The sequence below is a fragment of the Microcaecilia unicolor genome, chromosome 3 (assembly GCF_901765095.1).
Source record: "Microcaecilia unicolor chromosome 3, aMicUni1.1, whole genome shotgun sequence".
Lineage (NCBI taxonomy): Eukaryota > Metazoa > Chordata > Amphibia > Gymnophiona > Siphonopidae > Microcaecilia > Microcaecilia unicolor.
The window spans coordinates 139,931,461-139,956,511 of NC_044033.1; the positions used below are offsets into that span (position 1 = coordinate 139,931,461).

General features: G+C 41.8%; 1 protein-coding gene across 2 annotated transcripts in view; it reads right to left on the reverse strand.

Moving 5' to 3' along the window:
* Positions 1-25,051, reverse strand: part of ERMARD (ER membrane associated RNA degradation) — a 98,599-nt gene that overhangs the window by 70,027 nt on the left and 3,521 nt on the right. For both annotated transcript variants that reach the window (XM_030196397.1, XM_030196396.1), the window contains exons 2-6: positions 20,596-20,761; positions 15,752-15,897; positions 14,725-14,826; positions 7,867-7,956; positions 5,475-5,572 (exon numbers count right to left, since the gene is read on the reverse strand). In XM_030196397.1, the coding sequence (XP_030052257.1) occupies positions 5,475-5,572; positions 7,867-7,956; positions 14,725-14,826; positions 15,752-15,897; positions 20,596-20,761 (602 nt within the window). The remainder of the gene's footprint in view (positions 1-5,474; positions 5,573-7,866; positions 7,957-14,724; positions 14,827-15,751; positions 15,898-20,595; positions 20,762-25,051) is intronic.

Here is a 25,051-nt window from a genome sequence, read left to right on the forward strand (position 1 = left end):
TCAGTGGTGTGCTGGAGCTGGCTCGCACTGGCTCACAAGAGCCGGTTGTTAAATTTTTAAAGCTCTTGCGAGCCGGTTGTTCTGGCAGGTGAGCTGGCTCCTGGGGGTGGCACAACCCAGCAGTAAGTGAGGTAAGCATGGCAGAAGAGCGCCACAAGCCATGCTTACCTCACCTCCCACCACTCTGGGGGGGTTTAAATCTTTGATTTACCTCCGTCGCAGCAGCCGCAGTGAAAGCCCGTCTCTAGTCTTCCCTTCGTTCCCGTCAGTGTCCCACCTTCTTCTGACGTCATTTCCTCTTTCTGCGAGGGCGGGACACTGACAGGAAACGAAGGGAAGGTTAGAGATGGGCTTTCACTGCGGCTGCTGCAACGGAGGTAAATCAAAGATTTAAACCTCCCAGGGTGGCAGGAGCAAAAAGAGGGATATTGGAGGGAGAAGAGGGCGGGCAGGTGGAAATGGGAGCAGGAGGGCAGTGGGGAGAGAGGAGCATCGAAGCCATCAATGGATATGGATGGGAAGGCAGGGCCCAGGGAGAGAGGAGAAATTGCTGGATATGGAGGGGAGGGGAGGGCAGGGGAGAGAGGAGAATTGCTGGATATGGATGGATAGATGGATGGAGGATAGGGGGAGAGGACAGTTGCTGGACATGGATGGATGGAGGGGAGGGCAGGGTAGAGAGGAGAGTTTCAGGACATGGATGCAGGGCAGGAGAAATTCTGGACATTGATGGAGAGGAGGGAAGACAGGAAGGAGATACACATGGATGGAGGGGAAGGGAGAGAGAGAAGAAATGCTGGACATGGATAGAGGGGAGGGAAGAGAGAGGAAGTGAGATGAACATGAATGGAGGGGAGAAAGGAGAAATACTGGACATTGATGGAGGAGAGGGAAGGGAGAGAGAAGAAATGCTAGACATGGGAGTGAAGAGAGAGGAAGGAGATGAGATGAGGGAAAAGGAAGAGGAGAAAAACTGCACATGGATGGAGAAAATAGGAAGAAGCTGGATCCACTGGACAGTCAAGTCTGCAGAGGACCAGAAATGAAGAAGAAAGGAGGAAAGAAAAGAAATAAATGGAAAGGAAGCCCTGGGAAGTCAAGGGAACAGATAGAGAGCTGCAGAATCAGATACTGGGCCACATGATGAGAAAAACAAAGTCACCAGACAACAAAGGTAGAAAAAATTATCTTCATTTTAGTGTTTGGAATATGTCCACTTTGAGAATTTACATCTGCTATCATATTTTGCAGTGTATAGCAACATGTTTCTTTCTGTTTTCTGGTATTGTGCTGCATGAAGAGTCTAACTTCTTAGGATTTCAGGTTAATTTGTGAAGAATTTGAATAGGGGCTATCTCTGTTCTGCATGTATGACTGCAAGGCCAAGTGTCTGAATAGGGATCTGTTTGTTAGGTTCTGAGATTTTGATAACACATTGTTTTTCAGAGTTGGCAAGACTATCAGTTCTCCTAATTCCTGGTCTGTATGCTAATTTGGTTTGTGTCATTTTGGGTATACGGCAGAGATTTTTTTTTTTTTTCCTGGTAAAGAGCTTCTAAAACAGACATCATGTTATGAGAATCAGGTTCTCAACGTTAAAAGTTTATATTTATTTACTTATTTATGGCATTTTATCCCACATTAAACATGAATTAGTTTGGAACCTGGGAGCATTTAATTTTTTTTTCCTGGAGAGAGTAATGCATTGCGCCCCCCCCCAGTTTCTCTCCACGGCTATAGCCAGCTCTGCATTGGAGGGGGGGGGCTCAGAGTTGGACGGGGGGGGGGGGGCACAGAGGTGGACCAGGGAGAGAGCCTGTTGTTAAACATTTACCAACACGCCACTGCATGATATACCACTGCCACCCTTCACCCTCTAAATGCTGCCACCCTAGGTGGACTCCTAGCCCACTGGGTAGCAGGGCTGGCTCTGCTTTTAGCCACATTTAGGGGTAATTATCAACATGAGCTACATTAAATCAGATTATTTTACCACGTCAGGATATTTTATCACAGGATGTCACTACACAAAATGAGACTCTGTGCTAAAATAAACCAAGATGGTAAAATAACCTAACTCAACAGTAGCCCACGTTGAAAACTTTCCTCCTTAGAATTGCAATTACAGGGAGCACCTGAAGGTTGAGGTATGAAAATAATATGCACAGGTTGCATTTGTTGTTCTGTATAATACCGTAGTCAGGTTCTTGATTTTTGCTTTGTGGCTTTGAAATGAAGATACTTTTGGATCTGTTAATAGCCTCTAATTTGCACATCCCATCAGCTGCATTTATTTTTTATTATTTTATTAATTAATATTACATGTACAGGTAACCAGAGATCATCTTATTGATCACAAAGCCTAGCAGGCGTAAAAAAATCTCTACTGCGCCTATCTACTTCATTTTGCCTTTTCTTGTATGGTTTCTTTTATTAAAGCAATGTGTTTGGTTAATCAACTGTACTCTGCATTTTCTTCATTTCTGGCAGCTTCACAGCTATAGCCAGGTGAGGATATGTCAGGCTCAGCACTTGACTCATATTCATATTGTTAGAAAATTGAGCCTTTCCTGCTTTATGGTGCTGTATCACTGTTGCCCAGCTCAATCCCTGCTCCTTTCACCTACATCGACATGATTTTTGCTAAACTCCAGTGCCCAATGAAGAAAAAAAATGATGTTCTAGTAACACACAAAATCTGTACTACTGTGCAGTTCCATTACTGCAATTTGAACTGCTCAGTGCTGGCTGATGAGGTTTCAAACAGGGGTAATGGATCTAATTGAAAGGGGAGTCTCACACAGTTAAGAAGCAGAATACTGTTGCTGCTTGAAAGAGGGAAAAAGAGAGAGAGGAAGATAGAGAGAGAAGAAGAATTGGGAAGACGAGAAATGGAAAGAAACATACAGATGGCTGGAGAAGAAAGGAGAAATAAAATACATAAGTATTGCCACACTGGGATAGACCAAAGGTTCATCAAGCCCAGCATCCTCTTTCCAACAGTGGCCAATCTAAATCACAAATAACTGGCAAGATCCCGAAAAAGTCCAAATACATTTTATGCTGCTTATCCCAGAAATAAGCAGTGGATTTTCCCCAAGTCAACTTAATAATGATCTATGGACTTTTCCTTTAGGAAGCTGTCCAGACCTTTTTTTAAACCCCACTAAGCTAACTGCCTTTACCACAATCTCTGGCAACGAATTCCAGAGTTTAACTATACATTGAGTGAAGAAACATTTTCTCCGATTCGTATTAAATTTACCAGGATTCAATTTTGGAATGCCTATGAACCAAAGACTATATACATTTAAGGTCTAAGAAGCAGCTTACCAGCAAATGAATTTTGTAATAGTAAGTAAAAGAAAACTCAAAATATGTAAAACAATTCTGTTACAGAAAATTATTATACTTTAGTCATCAATATTATTTCCTAAAAATCTTTCAAAGTTCTCATCCTCAGTGTCATTGTGAAAGAGGTCAGGGATTTCCATTACAATCTCTGTCGACATTATCATCATCATCTTTGTTGTTATCCTTGATTATTTCTGCCTTTTTAAAGCTAGATTTTATCTTCCACTTACGTCACGCCACGCTGTTGCCACCCACTGAGCCACTCCTGCAACAGTGGTTTGGCGCATTAGGCCCTTAACCACGAAGCTGTGTTCATTGCTAAGCTGTGTTCGCCGCTAGACATCCAGGTCTCCAATAGACGATATGACACTGCTTTGAAACTTCTATTTACAGGAATATCTAATGGCTGCAGCATTTTGGCCATACCATCAGGTATGATAACCGGTACTGTGTTCACAGCTTCTATTTTCTTTTTTATATATTCCATTATATGCCCTCTCATGCTGTCCATGTCCAGCAGCGCTTTCTTCGCCTTAAAAAAATCCACCAGACTGAAAAAGCAGTGCTCCAGCCATTGAGTCATCATACATTCAACCATCTATCATAATATTCAGTGGGAAAGCGTCACATGGCATCGTCTTTCATTTAAATATAATCATTGGTGGCAGCTTCTTGCCACTCTCACAACAGGCCAACACTACAGTGTAACAGTATTTTCTCCTTTTTGACTGTTTTCCCTGTATGGTCTGTGTCCCGTATATGGCAATCTGATTTAGGATGGGCTGGAAAAGGCTTCGACAGCAATTTCCATGGATGGAACCTGAGGACAGTGCTGGGCAGACTTTTACAGTCTGTGTCCCGCAAATGACAAAACAGAAAGGCTGGAGTGGACTTCGACAGCAACACCAGTAGTTGGAACATAAAGACAGGGCCGGGCAGACTTCTATGATCTATGTTTGAGAAATGCATACCATGATCAAGTACTTTTACATCTCATTCATTGTAGAGGCCGACCGAAACTGGGCTTTTTCAGTTTCAGCCGAAACTGGTACTGGCACTGAAACTGTCTAACCACTTTTGGATGAAACTGAAACTGCAGCCAAAACATCACCTAGTTTCAGCCAAAGCTGTAACCAAAACTGAAAAGTAAAGTTTGGTTGTGTGAATGTGAACCAATGAAGCCCACTGGAGATTGTCAGATCTTGTAGTCGGTAGCCCTCTGCTAAACCCATAGAAGCTTATTACCCTCCAGCCCCAGGAACTGCAAGCACAGGCAAAAAAAATCATGATTAACAGCTTTTTATGCTTAGTCAAACTGTACCAGTAACAAGAGAAAGTAGCACTGAGATGTTTCCTGTTTTGTATTTAGTTAAAGGACAAGCATGATATAGATTCTTCCTAAAATAGAGTAAGGGAGTCCAGACACTGGTCTACACTTCGGACATTATACTGGCCTGATGAACAATCCAGTTTAAAAAAAGCACATTGATGTTACAGAATGTGAGGATTATATGCTCTAAAAAATTACCATCAAGAGCAATAAGTTTCTCAAATTACTTTATAATATATAAACTTCATTTCATTGTAATATCATTTCTCTACTAACACTATAAGCTGACCAGTACTTGTGCATGAAAACAATCACTATAGGTTCCTTTCTCATAGAATCTAGCTTCTGCACACCTCAAGTTTGATTAAAACGCTAAATATTCATCATAACCAACAGAGCCTGGAAATTCTTTAGAATCACCCAAATAGTATCCAAGTCAGAATAAATTATGAAAAACCATATTTTACCTCCAAGCAAAATAACCTCTACACACAAGGACCTCAGCTAATGAAACCTAAAACTTAATTTTTTTTTTTTTTGCATTAATGATGCTTTATTATATAAATTAAAACCTAAAATCATAAGTCCTATATATCAATCATCTAGAATCACATTTTTCAAAACAAATCCCACTAATTTTCTATTGACAAATATTGCTCCTGAATACTAGCATTAAAACTAGTCCAATAAAAAAGTATGGCCTACAAATTGTTTGTTGAGCTTAGCGGCACAACCCAGGAGCCAACTTCTTCCAGATAAAGAATAAATAGTAAAATATGCAGTGACTTACTTTGTGGGAATTTCTTGAGGTGATGAAAAACCATGCCATAAGATATTGCGAAGATTTAAACTTCTGGGAGACCCAAGAAACACTTTCAGCACATCCATCTAGTTCAGAGAGAAAAATCAGAATGCTCTCTAAGTACCCATAACTACACTGGAAATTTAGTGTCAGCTAATGATAAGCTTCCACTGAGCTTGCTTTCTATGTGAAGTCTTCAGTATCTCAAAAACAATTCAAATGCATTTGACATATGGAAGATATTAAATATGCAGATGTAAATTCTCCTATTTGTATCTCTCTCATATATGTACTATATAGACATCATATGGCACTCTGGGTATGGTGCCTTATATTTTCCATTCCACCATTTACCCTTTCCTTTCCTTTCATAGCTTCTATCTCAAGACTATTTGTCTTTCTTTTTTCACATTTCTCGTGCCCAGTTCTTAGCTTTTCCTCCCTGCAATGTTGTGGCAGTACAAGAGTCCCAAATCCTTAACATCTTTCCCTAACCTTGCTCTTCCACTGCCCCAAAAGAGGTGCTGTGAAAGGACTCCCAGAGCAGGACAAGACTTCATTGCTGGGAAATTGCTTTTAAACTTGGGGAACGGTAGACTTAAGAGTTAAACAGGTAATCTCAGTGTCTTTATTTTTAAGTTATTCTGCTTATTTAGCAAAGGCTACTACTACTACTACTATTTAGCATTTCTATAGCGCTACAAGGCATACGCAGCGCTGCACAAACATAGAAGAAAGACAGTCCCTGCTCAAAGAGCTTACAATCAGTTTAAGGAATAGGTTTTTTTTTTTTTAATTTAGCATTTAAAGTCTCTTTTACAGTTCAATAGGCTAGCAGTGAAGGGACTGTTCTAGAGTTTACCACAGTATCAGTATAGAGCAGAGATGATAGTCACAGGAAACCTCAGTTTAGAGGCACCCGGCAGGGATGTCCACTTTCTCCTCTTGTATTTGCACTAGTGGTGGAACTCCTGGCAGCCATGATTAGGTCCCATGGTGGTATATGGGGTATCCAGGTGGGATCTGAAGAATTTAAGATATCATTATTTGCGGATGATATTCTACCAACAGGACCACAGCAGCCTCTCTAAGTCACTGCTTCTAAATCTGAGCTGCCTGAATGTCGGCTAAAGGGTGCATTCGGTATTTAGGGGTGAGGATAACTTCAAACTTCTGCTTACTTTATACACAATTATGGGAAAGTTATCAGACATTTCAGTAACTCTAAATCAGTAGCATAGACTAAATCATACATTGATGGGCAGAACGGCGGTTTGCAAAATGATGATTCTCCCTAAATTTCTATACATCTATCACACACTCCCAATTGACATCCCTACTACCAGACTGATGCAGCTGCAGAGGAATCTTTTTTCATATATCTGGAGGAGACAACCGCCTAGGTGTCAAAAGAGGTTTTACTGCAATCGAGACGTTGACGTCTCTCTCTGGGGGTCATCTTTAATGCCTCTCTCTTTTTCTCTGCACATATCCAACAGACGGCTAAAACCATTCATTTCTTTATCTATAATATCACCACAATTCATCCCTTCCTTTCTGGGCATACTACTAAAACCCTTATCCACACTCTTATCACCTCACGCTTAGACTACTGCAACTTGCTTCTCACAGATACCTTACTAAGCCATTTCTCTCCCCTTCAATCTGTTCAAAATTCCGCTGCATGACTTGCATTCCGCCATGTTGCTACGCTCATATTAGCCCTCTTCTCAAGTCACTTCATTGGCTCCCTATCCATTTCCACATACAGTTCAAATTACTCTTATTGACTTACAAGTGATTTTATTCTGCAGCTCCTCTCTACCTCTCCACTCTTATCTCTCCCTACACTCCTCCCTGGGAACTCCGTTCATTGCGTAAATCTCTCTTATCTTTACCCTTCTCCTCCACCCTCCTCCGTTCCTTTTATCTTACTGCACCGTGCGCCTGGAATAGACTTCCTGAGTCAGTATGTCAAGCTGCATCTCTGGCCATAAGCAAATCCAGGCTAAACACCCACATTTTATAGGCTGTTTTTAACTCTTAACTCCTATTCACCTGTTCAGTATCCATGTCTGTTAGTAATTCCCTTATTTGTCCCATTTGTCTGTCTTGATTAGATTGTAGGCTCTGTCGAGCAGGCACTGTCTCTTATCTATTTTGTGTACAGAGCTGCGTACGTCTAGTAGCGCTACAGAAATGATAAGTAGTAGTAGAGACTGAGGAGAAGTATAGGTGTCCCTGACTGTCAGATATACTATTGGGCAGTGCAGTTGCGAATAATTTTTGATTGGTATGATTTTAAGCCTAAGGTTTGGGTACACTTTGAGTGAAATTCTCTATTACCACGTATGCTCCCACTGCAGAGAAGTAAACTCACCACAGATTGCCCAAAGACTGTAGCCAGCTCCAATGATGCAAGCAAATCTCTTAGAAGAAAGGGGCACACTTTGCCAACTAGCAAATATACCTAAAAAAAAAAAAAAAAAAAAAAGAGTACAGTTTGAAATTAGAACATGTTGCTAAACCCTATACTTTGTTTTTTTTTTTTTTGTTTGTTTTTTTTTTGAGGGGGGGGTTGGGGGGGTTATAAATGCTAGAGTAAAAAAAAAAAAAAAAAAAGCTATTACCAGACAGAAAGGGAAGGAAGAGGAGGAGAAATTGGAGGAGGAAATATAAGAAAAGAGGGGGGGATTTTGCAGAGCAGAGGGTGATGGAAAACAAGAAGGGAAAAGATGCAGAGCAGAGTAAGGTTCACAGGAAAGAGAAAGAGGGGAAAGAGATCTGCAAGGCAGAGGAAGAAAGAGAAAAGGGAGAAGATGTTACAGGGTGGGCAGGGGGAAGAGGGAAGGAGGCAAGTATGATGGCTGGGGTGGATAAAGAGGAAGCAAAGATAGTGCAATAAGCCAACCTGACCTACTACTGCTGAACATTTATACAGTGCTACAGAGAAGAGACAGTTACTACTCTGTGGAGCTTACAGTCTACTAGATAGATGGACATTGAGGACAGAGCGAGATTTAGAGGATATGGACAATAAAGAGGAAACAATCATGTAGTATACCAGAAATTGATTTTTTAATTTCAAGTTAGCAATACATCCCACAACTCACATTCTAATGGTGTCTCACAAAAACACAAATCCTCCAACTAGTTACTTCAGCTATTAACAATGTTGTGGTACATTCAGTTGGGTAGATTAACAGCCCCCTGGTAAAGATGACTAGGGAAAGCAATGGCAAACTACCTTGCTAACAGTCTACTAAGAAGCTGTCACACAAATGGTAGCCCCCATAAATCAGCTATGACTTGGTACTTGTGTACTGGGGACTACCTCTACTTTTTACACTAACAATATAATTTTAAAATTCACTTGTGTGCAAAATACAGTGGTTAATGTAAGGAAATGACTACACACCATACAGGGAAAGGAGAATATGGATATAAACCATAAACTAATGAAAAAAATCTTCAATTAACTTGGGTGATATGAAACAGTGGAGAAGAAAGCCTCAAAGAGCTCCAGACATTATCTATGTCTAAACAGCTAAACAATCTTTCATCATCAGCATTAAAAAACCCAGCAAAATAAACGTGTTGTCCTGACATAAAAAAAAATCAGCTACTTAGCTTTCAAATGTAGAAATGCCCTCTTCTCTAGTGTCCCAAAATCAAGCCCATGACCAACAATGGCCAGCGTTTTGTTTGAGCTGCTTCAATGCTCATGGACTAAACATTCTACAGTGCAGAGTTGGGAACTGCTCCTGTCACAGCCAGTCATAGTAACATAGTAGATGACAGCAGAAAAAGACCTGCACAGTCCATCCAGTCTGCCCAACAAGATAAACTCATATGTGCTACTTTTTGTGTATACCTTACCTTGATTTGTATCTGCCATTTTCAGGGCACAGACTGTAGAAGTCTGCCCAGCACTAGCCCCGCCTCCCACCACTGGTTCTGCCACCCAATCTCCACTAAGCTTCTGAGGATCCTTTCCTTCTCAACAGAATTCCTTTATGTTTATCCCACTCATGTTTGAATTCCGTTACCGTTTTCATCTCCACCACCTCCCGCGGGAGGGCATTCCAAGTATCCACCACTCTCTCCGAGAAAAAATACTTCCTGACGTTTTTCTTGAGTCTGCCCCCCCTTTAATCTCATTTCATGTCCTCTAGTTCTACTACCTTCCCATCTACGGAAAAGGTTCGGTTGCGGATTAATACCTTTCAAATATTTGAATGTCTGTATCATATCACCTCTGTTTCTCCTTTCGTCCAGGGTATACATGTTCAGGTCAGCAAGTCTCTCCTCATACATCTTGTAACGCAAATCCCATACCATTCTCGTAGCTTTTCTTTGCACCACTTCTATTCTTTTTACATCCTTAGCAAGATACAGCCTCCAAAACTAAACTAAACAAAATACTCCAGGTGGGGCCTCACCAACGACTTATACAGGGGCATTAAAACCTCTTTTCTTCTGCTGGTCACACCTCTCTCTATACAGCCTAGCAACCTTCTAGCTATGGCCACCGCCTTATCACACTGTTTCGTTGCCTTCAGATCCTCAGATACTATCACCCCAGGATCCCTCTCCCCGTCCGTACATATCAGACTCTCACCACCTAACACCTCCCGTGGATTTCTACTCCCTAAGTGCATCACTTTGCATTTCTTCGCACTGAATTTTAATTGCCAAACCTTAGACCATTCTTCTAGCTTCCGCAGATCCTTTTTCATGTTTTCCACTCCCTCCCTGGTGGCCACTCTGTTACAAATCTTAGTATCATCCGCAAAAAGGCAAACTTTACCTTCTAACCCTTCGGCAATGTCACTCACAAATATATTGAACGGAATCGGCCCCAGCCCCAATCCCTAAGGCACTCCACTACTCATCTTTCCCTCCTCCGAGCAAATTTCATTAACCACCACCCTCTGGCGTCTGTCCATCAACCAGTTCCTAATCTAGTTCACCACGTTGGGTCCTATCTTCAGCCTGTCAAGTTTATTCAAGAGCCTCCTGAGGGGAACCGTGTCAAAAGCTTTGCTGAAATCTAAGTAGATTACGTCTATAGCACATCCCTGATTCAATTCTCTGGTCACCCAGTCAAAGAATTCAATGAGATTTGTCTGGCATGATTTACCTTTGGTAAAACCATGTTGTCTCGGATCTTGCAACTTATTGTCTTCCAGGAAATTCACTATCCTTTCCTTCAGCATCTTCCTTTCCTACCTCCACCTTCCATAAAACTCACCATAGAAATCCGATTCTAGAATAATCTCACTAACAGCAAAATAAACCCTCTCAGTACCAGCCATATTGTGAAGCAATACTACTCTACAAAAAAGTCACTCAGAACCTAGAGCAATCTACCATGCCACCCAACACTATCTTCCAAAACACGGATCCTACTTACAAAAAGGCACTGTCCTAAATATTACAACAGGCCCTAGAACATCAATATACCTCTAGGGAAAACTGAACAAGCCAATTACTACATATCACTATACAGAAAATCTGTGCTAACAGAATATTTGACCTTGGTCACACACAGAATACAGATACCAAATACAGAACAAGCGACCACAAACTAGAAACAGTAATATGCAGACAGAAATTAAACTGAAACCCTAAGAAGCCAGACCTTGAATGTACTACAACACTAGAGAAACAGAAATAGATGCATTTTCCCCATACTGTGCAAAATATAAAGAGAGAAGATGTCATCCTACCCACATGGAAACAGGAGGCTGAGACAGAGGGGGTGGGACACGGAAGAGGAAAGGCTCCAGTGCTGACTGGAAGCAGCATGTGTGAATCACTGCCAGCAAATAGGGTAGATTTGAAGGACTGTGGTGGTGGGAGAGGAGGAGAGCGACTGTTGCTCTACCCCTGGGGGTAGAGGGGAGGGAGGGGGAGTGTTGCTGGACCCAAAGAGGGGAGGAGGAAGAAGAGGTGCTAGATCCATGGCCAGAGAGGGAGGGGAGAGGTGCAGAACCCATGTGGGGAGGGGAAGTGAGGGTTGGAGCAGTTTCAAGGGGTAGTTTGTAGCTACTTGAATTAATTTTTCCTAAACACACACACCAAAAAAAAACAGTAAATTCAACTATGTATACTAGACTGAACTGTACCAGTCTAGTAAAGGCAGTACAATAAGCACCTAATATACAAAGAGATTGAACTCCTACATTTAGCTTGGGTAGTTATAGAGGGAATTTTCAAATGACATCCAAGTCAAAATAGGCATGTCCAAATCAGAACATCCCAAAAGGGACATCATCTTGCAGGTATTTTTGAACAGGATACAGCCTGTTCAAAAATATGTGAGATGGACATCCATGCGCTGGAAACGTCCAGCATGAACATCCATTTAAAATACTGAAATGCCCAAATTTTGAAAGGGGGACAACAAGGGACATGGACATCTGTACAGCAGCATTCTTAGAAAATGGCCACATAGACCTCCATGCAGAGCAGAGGGTCAACCTAGTGGTTAGTGCAGTGGACTGTAAACCAAGGGACCCAGGTTTAAATCCCACTTTAACTCTTTGTTTTTGTAACTGTGAGCACTCCAGGAACAGAAAAATACCTACTGTACCTGAATGTACACCACTTCAATAGCCTTCAGGCTTGCAGGTGTCTTACATGTTTAGGTAGAGCATATTTTTCTGTTTCTGGAGGGCTCACAGTTTATTTAATTTGTTTGTTACATTTGTATCCCACATTTTCCCACCTATTTGCAGGCTCAATGTGGCTTACATAGTACCAGAAAGGCGTTTGCAGATTCCGGTGTGAACAAATACAATGTGATGTTGTGGTAAGATGAAGTTTATATGGCAGAGCCACAAAAAAGAATCGTAGAGCGGAGGAGTAGAGTTATGTTCATTACGTGCTTTATTTTTCTTGTGTAGCCAAGGTCAGGCATTTAGGTTGGATCGGGAGGGTATGCCTTTATAAACAGGGTGGTTTTTAGTATTTTCCGTAAGTTTAGGTGGTCGTACATCTTTTTCAAGGCTTTTGGTAGCACGTTCCACAGTTGTGTGCTTATGTAGGAAAAGCTAGATGAATAGGTAGATTTGTATTTAAAACTTTTAGATAGTAACATAGTAGATGACGGCAGAAAAAGACCTGCACGGTCCATCCAGTCTGCCCAAGATAAACTCATGTGTATACCTTACCTTTATTTGTACCTGTCTTTCTCAGGGCACAGACCGTATAAGTCTGCCCAGCAGTTTTTCCTGCCTCCCAACCACCTGTCCCGCCTTCCATCACCGGCTCTGTCACAGACCGTATAAAAGTCTGCCCTCCCCTATCCTCGCCTCCCAACCACCAACCCCTCTTCCCCCCACCTGCTCTGCTTGGGTAGTGTAGATTTAGATATGTTCGCGTTAAGTCAGATGTGTTTCTGGTTGGTAAGTCAATTAAGTCTGTCATGTATCCAGGCGTTTCGCCGTAGATAATTTTGTGAACCGTGGTACAGATTTTAAAGGCAATGTGTTCTTTGATTGGGAGCCAGTGTCGTTTTTCGCGGAGGGGTTTTGCACTTTCAAATCACGTTTTTCCAAATATAAGCCTAGCTGCCGTGTTTTGAGCGGTCTGAAGTTTCTTTAAGGTTTGTTCTTTGCATCCTGCATAGATTCCATTGAAGTAATCTAGGTGGCTTATTACTATTGATTGTATCAGGTTGCGAAATGTTTCCCTCAGGAAGAATTGTTTCATGCGTTTGAGTTTCCACATTGAGTGGAACATTTTCTTTGTAGTGGATTTTACTTGGCTCTCCAGTGTTAGGTTACGGTCCATTATAATGCCGAGGATTTTCAGGCTGTCTGAGATAGGGAGGGTGTGATCTGGGGTGTCGATGCTTATGGGGTTGTCCATGCTGTGCTGGGATGAGAGGATAAGACAATGTGTTTTTTTCTTTATTGAGTTTTAGTTGAAATGCATTAGCCCATGAGTTCATGATGTTGAAGCTTACCTTGATTTCGCTGGTGATTTCTGTCAGTTTGGTTTTGAAAGGAATGTATATTATGACATCGTCTGCATAGATGAAAGGGTTAAGGCCTTGGCTGGATAAGGACTTGGCTAGTGGGGTCATCATTAGGTTGAAGAGGGTCGGCGATAGCGATGATCCTTGTGATCATACTCCACAGTCTGCTTTCCACGGTGATGATATGAGTTTGACTTTACTTGATATGCTCTTGTGGTTAGGAAACCCTTGGTCCAGCTGAACCTGGGTCCCTTGTTTTATAGTTCACTGCATTAAAACTAGGCTATTCCTCAGACCTATTTCCTGCTCTGTTAAGAATGCCCATAATACCTGAACTGTCAAAGAGCCTGGTATCCTCTTCTGGTTTCTCTTTCAGGGAAGAGGGAAGGGGACAGCTGTTAAATGAATTTGAATTAACATACTCACGAATCTCAAGACACCAAACCAGCTTAAACACAAACAGGCTTATTCTTGCACAAGAGAGACAAAATTCCAGCATCAGTCAGGAAGCCTGTCTGACCCAAAATTCCTCCCCTCTGCTCTTATAAACCTTTCTCTTACAATGCCTACGTGCAGTTTCACAGTGCTTGTGTGTCTGTCATTAACATGTTACAGTTCTAGACTGTTAGCGTATCTAAGAACATTCAGTTCTACTTACAAGGTCAGAGCTGAACTGTTCCTCTTTTACATTTATTTAGAAATTGTAAGAATGATTAACCCTATATTAGCAAAACCCTATATTAGCTAAACATCTTGCCAACAACAGCAGCCACTAGGGGATTAAGGTGTTGTCATGCCTTAATCCCTCCAGTGGACAGCTGCTCAATTAGAGCAACTTTCTGTAACCTGGATGTTCCTGAAACAGGCCTAAATAAGGATGTCCTTGTTTTTCTAACTTCAGCTAATCACTGTTAGACTTCCAGATCTCAGGCCCTTCCTAGTCCCACCCAAAACAAACTCCCTTGCTATTTGGACATACTGCAGTGCTGGATGTCCCTATTCTGCCTTTGCAAAATCAGGATTTGGACGTTTCAAGCACACAGATGTCCATTTCAGCTTTTTCAGACATCCATATTCTTCAAAACTGAATGCCATAGGGGCTCATTTTCAAAGCACTTACTTACAAAGTTCCGTAGGTTACTATGGAACTTTGTAAGTCTAAGTGCTTTGAAAATAAGCCTCATAGTTTTGTAAGTGTTGGACATGTCTAAACCACAATTCTAGAAAAAAAAATTAGTACTTAATACTTACATTACCCAAGGCTCGCTCCAGACATGATGTTAACTTCATTAAGCTAAGTGCAATTGCAACAGCTTGTAAATTCTTCAGAATATCAAAAGTTTCAATAAATAACTAAAGAAATTTTGAAAGAAAAGAGCACAGATTACATACAAATTGTAGTCACAATGTGCTTGTAATAATTTTCTTACAATTCTAACTTTCCAATCACCAGAACCGCTCACAGCAGAAAAATATCAATTACAAAATCCACAATACAGCATAAAATCTATTACAAATAAAAACAGATTGCAGAAAAGAATAAACCAAATGAACAGAGAGAGAGAAAAAAAATCACATTATTTAATTTTCAGCTCAGTTAAAATCAGAACCACCAGTTAGAAGTCATGATTGGAGAGTTAGAGTATATAACACAAATGGGGCAATTCTATAACTTGGTGCCAAGATTCTATTATAGAATAACAACGCAAGTTGTAATTGATGCATCTACATTTAGGTGTGACCACTTACACCAGGTCCATGGCTGGAGAAAGTAAGTGCACCTAAGTACACCATGTGGGAACCAACAAAAGGGGGAGCAATAATCTAGATCTAGTCCTTAGTGGATCACATGATCTGGTGCAAGAGGTAACAGTGCTGGGGGTACTTGACAACAGTGATCATAACATGATCAAATGTAGAGTGATGCACTTGGGGTGCAGAAACCCGAAAGAGAGATACCGGATAGGAGGGGAGAAATCAGTAAGCTCAACTCAGGAGAGAGACCTTGGGGTTTTGGTGTCTGAGGATCTAAAGGTGAATAAGGGGGAAAACATGCCCAATTTAGGTGTGAAGATTTGCACCACGTTTCAGTTGGTGCAAATGGCCGCGCCTAAAGTTAGGTGCAATTGTATAAACCGAGCCTAACTTTAACCATGGCTTACAGAATAGCGCTTTCTATGGCACCATATCTAGAATTCACTCCTAAATGTAAACCATTGTAGTGCCTAAATCGAAGCACCAAGTTATAGAATTGCCTCCTATATAACAATTCCCATACCTCTGTACTGTTTGTCCATTGGAAGCCCTGGCCATACTTTTCTTCAAACTGTTTCCTGGTCAGCGCCAGCAAGTGTACATGAACAGCTTCGCACAGAGGACCTAGTGATCTCACACTTGCTATGTAATCCACATCTTGTCCCTCACCTACACAGAAGGTAAAGGTTAATCTTTCTAATATCACAGCAGTCTCAGACTCCAAACAAATAAAGCATTCTTACCATCATGGATCTTCAATAAGGCTAATGCCCCTGCTCTTTCCCAAGCCTTTGCTTTTCCTTTTAATTCAGGCATTCTACATTCGCTTTTGTATTTCCTTTACCCACCCTTTCTGCTTTATTCGCTTCTTAATATTCCTCTTGGCATATCTGTTGAGTATTTATAGGGGTTGCTAGCACACATTATAACACATTGCCACTCAACAGCTGGACAGTTCGGTTGATACTGCTGCTACTCTTCTAAATCTACAAACATCATCGTCTAACAGTTTGAAAAACATTGCATGAAAAAATATAAACCGCTGGTCACGCCCACTGCATAGACAAGTTCCTTTGATTTAAATTCATTTTTAGATGTACCCCCCCTAAAATTTAAATAAATAAAAACAAAAAACCTGTACCAACCAAAATCTACACCAGTTTGGTCAATAAGGAAACTAAATTAGGGGCTCAGAGTTACAGGCCAGGAAAGCCAATATTGCATCAAATCTACACTTGCTATTTAGGCTTTAACAGGCTACTTATATCCCACTAGGTTCCATCTGTCAAATAAGAATTATTCAGTTTATTCTGGAATTTAAGACGCATTAGATCCTATTTTGATTTCAGAACATTTCAACTGATAGTTCAGATGTTATTGATAGGGCACTTGGATTATTGTAATGTCATTTATGTTGGTTGTAATACGATCATCCATTGAAGGCTGCAGACATTGCAAAATACTGCAGCCCGCTGAATTTACAAAACCTCCAGATTTGAAAGCGCTAAGCTACTGTTGTATAGCCTCCACTGGTAGTTCAATTTTTAAATTATGTTGCCTTGCCTTTTTAATTCTTTATGACAAAGGCTCCACAACATATGGTGCCACTGCTGATAATGCAGGAACAGAACTACGCAGGCGATTGCAGGCATTTTTGAGGTTCTAATTTCCTTCCCCATTAAGAACTAGATTTTATATATCATGCCTTAAAAAAAAAAAATTGGCACAGAAAAGAAAAAGGCTAGGCATACTTTATAGAATACGCCTAAATTTCGGCATGGTTTATAGAATACTAGTAAAAAAGGCCCGTTTCTTAACGCAATGAAATGGGCGCTAGCAATAATGAGTTCCTGCTATTAATGTTTCCAGGGTTGTATTCTGAATATAATTGTTGTTTACATATGTAACATTTGTTTATATACATTACTTTTTGAGTAAAGTGTGTTACAATGTGGTAAAAGTTTTCCTTGTTGAGGCCCTTCAATCAGTTTAACAATTACATCAATCCTGGCATCTTTTCCTTCCCCTACCATCCTCGCATCCTTTCCTTTCTCCTCCCCCAACTGTCTCACTTTTCTTCCCCTATTCCCACAGCCTAGCATGTGTGTCTCAGTTTCTACAGTGCCCCCCCCCCCCCCCCCCCACGTGATCCTCCAACCTTAATTGTGACTGGTAGCGCTGAAGACACAGCTTTTGAGTGAGCCGGTGTCTTCCCTCTGATGTGGCCCGTCTCAGAAAGTGGAAGTAGCATCAGAGGAGGTGAGAGACAGCAGGGCAATGAAAAGTCTCGAGAAGCCAGAGGACCACGTGCGCGTCGGATTTCAAGCTGGAGGGGGCGGTGTAGTGTGGCGAGCGACCTTCTGCATGGATGCGGCCGGCGCGGGAGACCGCGCCATCGCTGTGACACAAGTATGGGACCTCGTGCGTTCGTTCAACCGGTCCATATTCGGTAATCACCGCCGGTTCCTAATAGTATGTGAGAGCGATAGCGGAGGTGTAGGGAACGTTTGGTCACGGCGTTACTTTCCTTAAGGGATGGAAAATGTGCCCATCGCCATTATTGCCTGCAACCTGGAGGAAGGTGTGTTCTCGGGAGGCGTGTGCAGGGTAAGGCCATGGCAGATGGGCAGTTTACAGCAACAGATGGAGGCCAGGAGTGTCTCCAGAGGCCTGGGTTGGTTAATTGATTGGGCTTTTTTTCTGGTGTCAGTGTAATCCTGATGCGGGGGGGGGGGGGGGGTAAAGAAGAAAGGTGGCTTTACTGACCTGTGCAGCTTCTACTGGCGTCTGTGCAATACAAATATTCCTTGGGCGCCATGTGTTGTTTGGTCGGCGCAGTCAGGTGATTGTGAGGGAGGGGGAGGAGTAGGGAAACACGCTGCGCATGTTTCCCTACTCCCCCTTGCCGTTGCGTTCCTTAATAGCTCCGCCCACAATGTCATTATGTTCGACGCGAGGGCGTGACAGACAGACATGGTGAGTGAAGAGGCTTCACCACCATGAACTAACGAACCGCTGACGAAAGTGGCTGGAGCTTGGGGCCTGAATAGAACGTTGAGGTAGCGAATTATGTCCGGAAGGGGCATGGTTGGAGGGGCGGATGTATGAGTGACAGTGACAGTGAGTGGTGCTGACAGGCTACAACAGTACAGGGCTTCACTGTTTCCCAGCCACACTGTGAGCTTCAGAATTGGATTGGAGGTGAGAATTATTTATATAGATGCCTGTCACAAAACACCTAGCCACCCACCTGGGTTACGCCGCGGTCACTTAGAGGGTCTATCCCCAGCACAACTCAGGTCCGCCTGCACCTGCTGCTTGTGCTCTACACTAGCACCCTCCTCCCACCAACTGGGTCACAACCGCCTCTGGGCAAGTCTCCTGCTCTCAAATTATCCCCCATGATTTCTAGGGCCACACTCCCAGTGGTCCCACAGTTCCCAGAAAGCACTCACAGACCCAACACACAAATCACCAGTATTCTTTATCAGTCCAGACAAGCAGAGCAAACAAACAATTGTGTTTATTCTCAGAACTTGAAACAGTGGGGGAAAAAATGTGCAAATAGCAAACAGAAACAAGTAACTGAAAATGGATCAATTAGAAAACTAACTAAACATTTGCATACTGGCTAAACAGTACCTGGAAAAATCAAGACACATAATTCACTGAGCCTCAGCAAACAGATCTCTCTTTCTTCCTGGCTAAGACTGAACTCAAAACCAGTAAAGTCCAAATGAGATGAGCTCCTAGGACAATCAGAGCCCAGTTAACAAGATTTCGAATATATACTGCTTCTTGCTTCCTGTTTTCAAACTAAAGAAAAAACACTCGGTTCTCTTTAAGCATAAACATGCACCATCTTCTGGCTAAATAGGAGAAATACAATTCAGACATAATTAAAACAGGAAAATATCCAATACATTTTACAGGTTCAAAACACACTGTTTCTTCACGATGTCGAGCACTCATCCACACAACTAAATTTAGTCACGGGCACTTACGCCAAGTACAACTTAGTGTAAATGTCAATGCCTAAATTAGGTGTGGACCGGGTGTATTCTATAACAACACATAAAGGATTTTAGAAATGCCCACAATCCATCCATTCCACGCTCATGGCCATGCCCCCTTTCCAACTATGTGACTTAGAATTTACGAGCATCACGTTACAGAATACACTTAGACAGCTGTGCACGTAAATTCTAATTAATGGCAATTAGTATCAACAATTGCTTGTTAATTGGCAATTATCGGCTCTGATTGTCTTGCTAACTAATTAAGTTGTATGTGCTAATCCAGAATATGACTGGCTTGCAACTAAGTCGCATTTTATAGAATCCGGGGGTAAAGGTTGTATATAAGTCTGAATTGGTTTTGACATTCTCCTACCAACTAAATAGTGGAGCATGTTTCCTAATTATGTACCAGTTAGGCCTTAATATAAAGTCAGTCTAATAACTGCAGAATAATCAATATAATCACACGGTGTAAACATATCTGCAATTTAAATTCTCCAAGTTAAATGCATCTAGTAACCTTTAGAGGTGAGCTTCCTTTGAGATGATTATTTCATTTTTTGGAAGTAAGTGGAACATCTTATATATCGTCATCAGTCCATACCCCGATTTGTTTTACTTTTTTACTCCATTTTTCACTTATGTACATACTCATATTTTACTTGTTCAATTCTCTTGACTTTTACTAAGCATCAAGTACTAATCTTCAAGTTTCTTTCCAAGGGAATATGTGTTGACACGTGTTTCAACTGTGCTGTTTCAAGGCAGTCCCCTTAACTTATACTGCATTGAAATACCCAATGTACCTGAATGTAACGCACCTTGAGCTACTACTGAAAAAGGTGTGTGCAAAATCTAAATAAATAATCATCCTTTAAGGAAGCAGGATGATATTTCATCGCAGTATAAGTTAAGGGGACTGCCTTGAAACAGCACAGGCAAAACACGCATCCTCTTTGGAAGAAACTTTGATGATAAGTACTTGATTTTAGCCTCGCCGGTCCCGCTCTTGCTTCATCATTTCCTGTCTGGCGGGACCGGGTTGATGGAAGCCTGCAGAGCTGGCGCAGGCAGCAATAACTGAATCATTGCAGATGCCGGGGACGCCTGTAAGGTACACCAGGGAGGGACGGGGTTCAGCGATGGGCGGTTAGATGCTGGGACGCCGCGAAGGAGGAGAGATGTTGATGTGATGTGCCACTGCTGGGTGGAACTCAGCAAAGATATAATTTTTTTTATATCTCGGGGGGGGGGGGGGGGGGGGGGGGGCTGTGGAGTGCGGTGCCATGTAAGGGCCTATCCAAAATACTGGGTCTGGCTACACCACTGGTTCAATACAAATACTGACCTGATTGTGCATAATGCAGGTGCTTTGTGATGGACTTCCAGCAGATTTCACAGTCTCCAGATACAATACTGTTAATGTCATGGCTTACATCACTCTCAAAACCAAGGTTACAGACTATGTTATGTACTGCTGGAGACAGACAGGTGACAACTGGATCAGCAAACATCTGCAAAAACAAAACAATTGTGTTTAGCAAAAGAACAAAAGATGCATTTGAAAAACATGAAACACTCATGGAGCCCAGTTGTTTCAAATGTTTCTCTGTCCCCACACTTGTGCCTTTTTTCCCCGTGAAAGAGAAGGGAAGGAAGGTATGGAGAGTGCTATAAAAATAAACATTTGGCTTATATAAAAATATATATATTTTTTCTTGCAGCTCTCTGGCACCTCCCCTGTTTCAGCTAGCTGACCCATTTGTGTTTTCCTCTTAATGTCTTCTTCTCTGTACAAGCTAAAAAAGAGACAACTGTAAGAAGATGAAATAATATCTTAAGCAGAAATTGTATTCAGAATGCTCAAATATCAACTTTCCTTTTTCGTAGTGCAACTGCTTGATTTGGCCTTATTCAAACGGTATTGGGGGGTGGGGTAGAGTAACGAGACGGGACATGACAGAAGGTGGGTAGGATGGGAAAGAGGAGGCATGAAGGGAGAAGCAGGAGGGCAAACAATGGAAAGAAGGTGGGCCGAGGAGAGGACTGCAGAACCATGAGAGATTAGGATCCATACCAGACAAAGTTTCCTTCAACAACAAAAAAATGTATACTCTCACTTAAAATGAGGTACAATATATCTATATCTATCTATATATATATATATATATATATATATATATATATACATACAGTGCACTCCATTTAAGTGCACGTCAGATAAGCGCATGCTCTGTTTAACTGCATACCTTACTTCGGTCCCATTTTTGGCGCCATCAATTTCTATGGGGACAAACTTCGGTTTAGTGCACCACTGATAAGTGCAAGATTCGCTTATATGCATGGTTTAAGACCGCTCCTCTGCAGGAAAGACTCCACATAAGCGCACACACGGAATATGGAAGCTGATTGGCGCGTGACAAAGGGGCGGTAAATTTGAAATCTCGTTGGTTAACTGCCACAGGCAGAATAAGCAAAAGAATGTTGTTAGAGTGTACACTGGAGTCGTCATCGTTGCGCAACTGTAAGACTTTAACACTGGTTGAACGAATAGAAGTTCTTAAAAAATTAGAAAACAAAGTCAAGCATCTATTGCTAAAGAAAATGGTGTCAATCCCAGACAAATTTCACTTATCTTGAAGCAGAAAGACCAGCTTCTGGAAGACTGGCAAAACAATACAAATCCACACCGGAAATGAAAACGGGCGGGAAAAGCTGAGGATGTAGAAGATGCTCTTCTTCGGTGGTTTTCTCAAGTCAGGAGCAGACAGTTTCCTATCAGTGGTCCACTGCTTATGGAGAAAGCTAATCAGCTAGCTGAAAGTCTTGGACTAACTGAATTCAAAGCCACTGTTGGATGGCTGGAAAGATGGAAGGAGAGGAACAACATAAAATTCAAGAAAAAGCATGGTGAAAAACAAGACGCTGATGACTTTGGTGCTGAAAATTGGGTTGTTTCAGTACTTCCTACCATCTTGAACAAGTTTACACCTCGTGACATTTTCAATGCTGACGAAAATGGTCTCTACTGGCGAGTGATTCCTGATGGAACACTTGCATTCAAACAAGCCGAAACTACAGGAAGTAAAACGTTGAAGAACTGACTGACGATCCTCCTTTGCTGCAATATGGATGAGAGTGAGAAGTTGGAACCACTCGTCATTGGAAAGAGCAAACAGCCCCGTTGCTTCAAGAATGTTAAGCGACTTCCTGTGTCATACAAGGCTAACGCAAATTCATGGATGATTGGGGAAATTTGGAAGCAGTGGCTAAAGAAGTTAGACACTAGAATGCGGGCACAAAAGCGTCAGATTTTGCTGCTTTGTGATAATTGTGCTGCACACAGTGATGATGTCAGGCTGCCTAACGTCAAGGTGGTTTTCCTGCCACCAAACACTAACTCTCTGATCCAACCTATGGATCAGGGCATAATAGCCAATTTCAAACAACATTATCGGGCTCTTGTGCTGCATCATCTGATGAGCGTTATGGATGGCCAGACTGGCAAAGATAAATGTGCTGTTGAATTGGCTCGTAATCTATCTCTGTTGGATTCCCTACTTATGCAGAAAGAAGCCTGGCATCATGTTACACAGGCAACCATTGTGAACTGCTACAAGCGGGCAAGCTTTGTTAGGGATGTGGAGAGGGACGAAACAGATGCAGCTGTTGCAAACGCGTCAGGTGAACGGCTATTGACATCCCAGCCTGGGTTACTGAGAAGGAGTTTCATCGCTACGTAGCTGTTGATTACGATCTACAAACAGCTGACGACAGCACTGATGTCCAGATATGTGCCTATACGCAGGCAATGGCTGATGATGAAACAGATGATGAAATGAGCAGCGAGGCACATGCTGACGAAATTCAACAACCTCCTGTCACTTTTGCAAGAGCGCTGGAGAGTCTCAACACCGTGCGGGCCTATCTGGAGGCCACTGGATGTCAGTGCTATGACAGTTTTTACCATCTGGTAGATGTGGTCTATGGAAATCACAGACACAACTAAGACTGATTACTTCAAGTAAGCCTAACGTCAGTTAACAGAGACTATATAACATCAGTTAACGGAGACTGTATACTGTACGTATAATAAACAGTACTGTACATATGTTTATCAAATGTCAAGCTTCTTTGGGTCACAACTGTTAAGTGCATGCTCCGGTTAACTGCATGTATTTCTTTGGTCCCAGACCCTTGCACTTAAGCGGATTGCACTGTGTATGCGTGTATATGTGTATATATATATATATATATATATATATATATATATATATATATAATATTATCCTGTTTTCCATCCCTCTGTCCTGTAAAGGGAAATGGGACTTGATATACCGCCTTTCTGAGGTTTTTGCAACTACATTCAAAGCGGTTTACATATATTCAGGTACTTATTTTGTACCAGGGGCAATGGAGGGTTAAGTGACTTGCCCAGAGTCACAAGGAGCTGCAGTGGGAATCGAACTCAGTTCCCCAGGAACAAAGTCCACTGCACTAACCACTACGCTACTCCTAAAATGAGAGGTAAAGGGAAAGATGCAGCCCACCCAGTGACCCAATACACTAGGCCAGCAGGAATTTTTGCTACTAGTGGTGGCAGAGCAGTGTCACCCCCTCCCTTCCCAACCCCCTACCATTCCTTTATATACTGCCATCCTCAAATGCTTCAGAGAAATGGGGCATATTGAGCAGGCTCTTAGGAGTGTGAGTATTAGAACACACATGCTCATTACCATTGTGACATCAAGTTATTTCAGACAAAATAATACTGGATCATTTCCTCATAAGTGTATTATTAATACCTTTCAGATATTTAAAAGTTTCCATCATATACTCCCAGTCTCTTCTAGGGTATATATTGGTCCTCATCTCATATGGCTTAAGAAACTGATTCCAAACCCCTTTGTTGCCTATCTATATGCTTTCTGAGATTCAAACTCCAAAAATTAAAACAGTATTCTAGCAGTCACATCATCAACAACCCATAGAAGGGCATTATCACTTTTTTTGGCAGGTTATATATTTCCCTATGCACCCTAGCATCTCTTTAGTTGTGACCACCACCTTTTCACACTTTGAGATCAAAAGACACTATCATCTTGAGGACTCTCTCCTGGTCAATACAATTCAGCTTCTCACTGCCGCCCCCCACCCACCAATTATTGCTACTTTGGATTTCAGCACCTGTCATGCATGACCTTGAAAAAATGTAAATCATCCTTAACTAAAATTGGAAAGTTGTAGAAATACAAAACATAACAATGTTCATCAGTGTTATCCTGAAGGGCAAACATTGCAAGACTGCTAGCAGGTAAACACCTGAAAAAAAAAAGCATACAAAACTGCTAGAAAGATATGACAGTTGTTAAAATACAAAACCCTGGAGAAGACTTCATCTGAATACAAACACATTAGGACTCATGATCTAGTGCAGGGGGTAACGATACGAGGGCCGCTTGATAACAGTGATCATAATATGATCGGTTTTGATATTGGCATTGAAGGAAGTGAAACTAGGAAATCAAGTACGCTAGCGTTTAACTATAGAAAAGGTGATTACGACAAAATGAGAAAAATGGTGAAAAAAAGACTGAAAGGAGCAGCTCGCAGAGTAAAAAACTTGCATCAGGCGTGGATGCTGTTTAAAAACACCATCCTGGAGGTTCAGGACAAATATATTCCACGTATTAGAAAAAAGGGAAAAAAGACTAAACGTCAGCCGGCGTGGCTAAACAGTAAGATAAAGGAAATCATTAGAGCCAAAAAACAATCCTTCAGAAAGTGGAGAAGAGAACCAACTG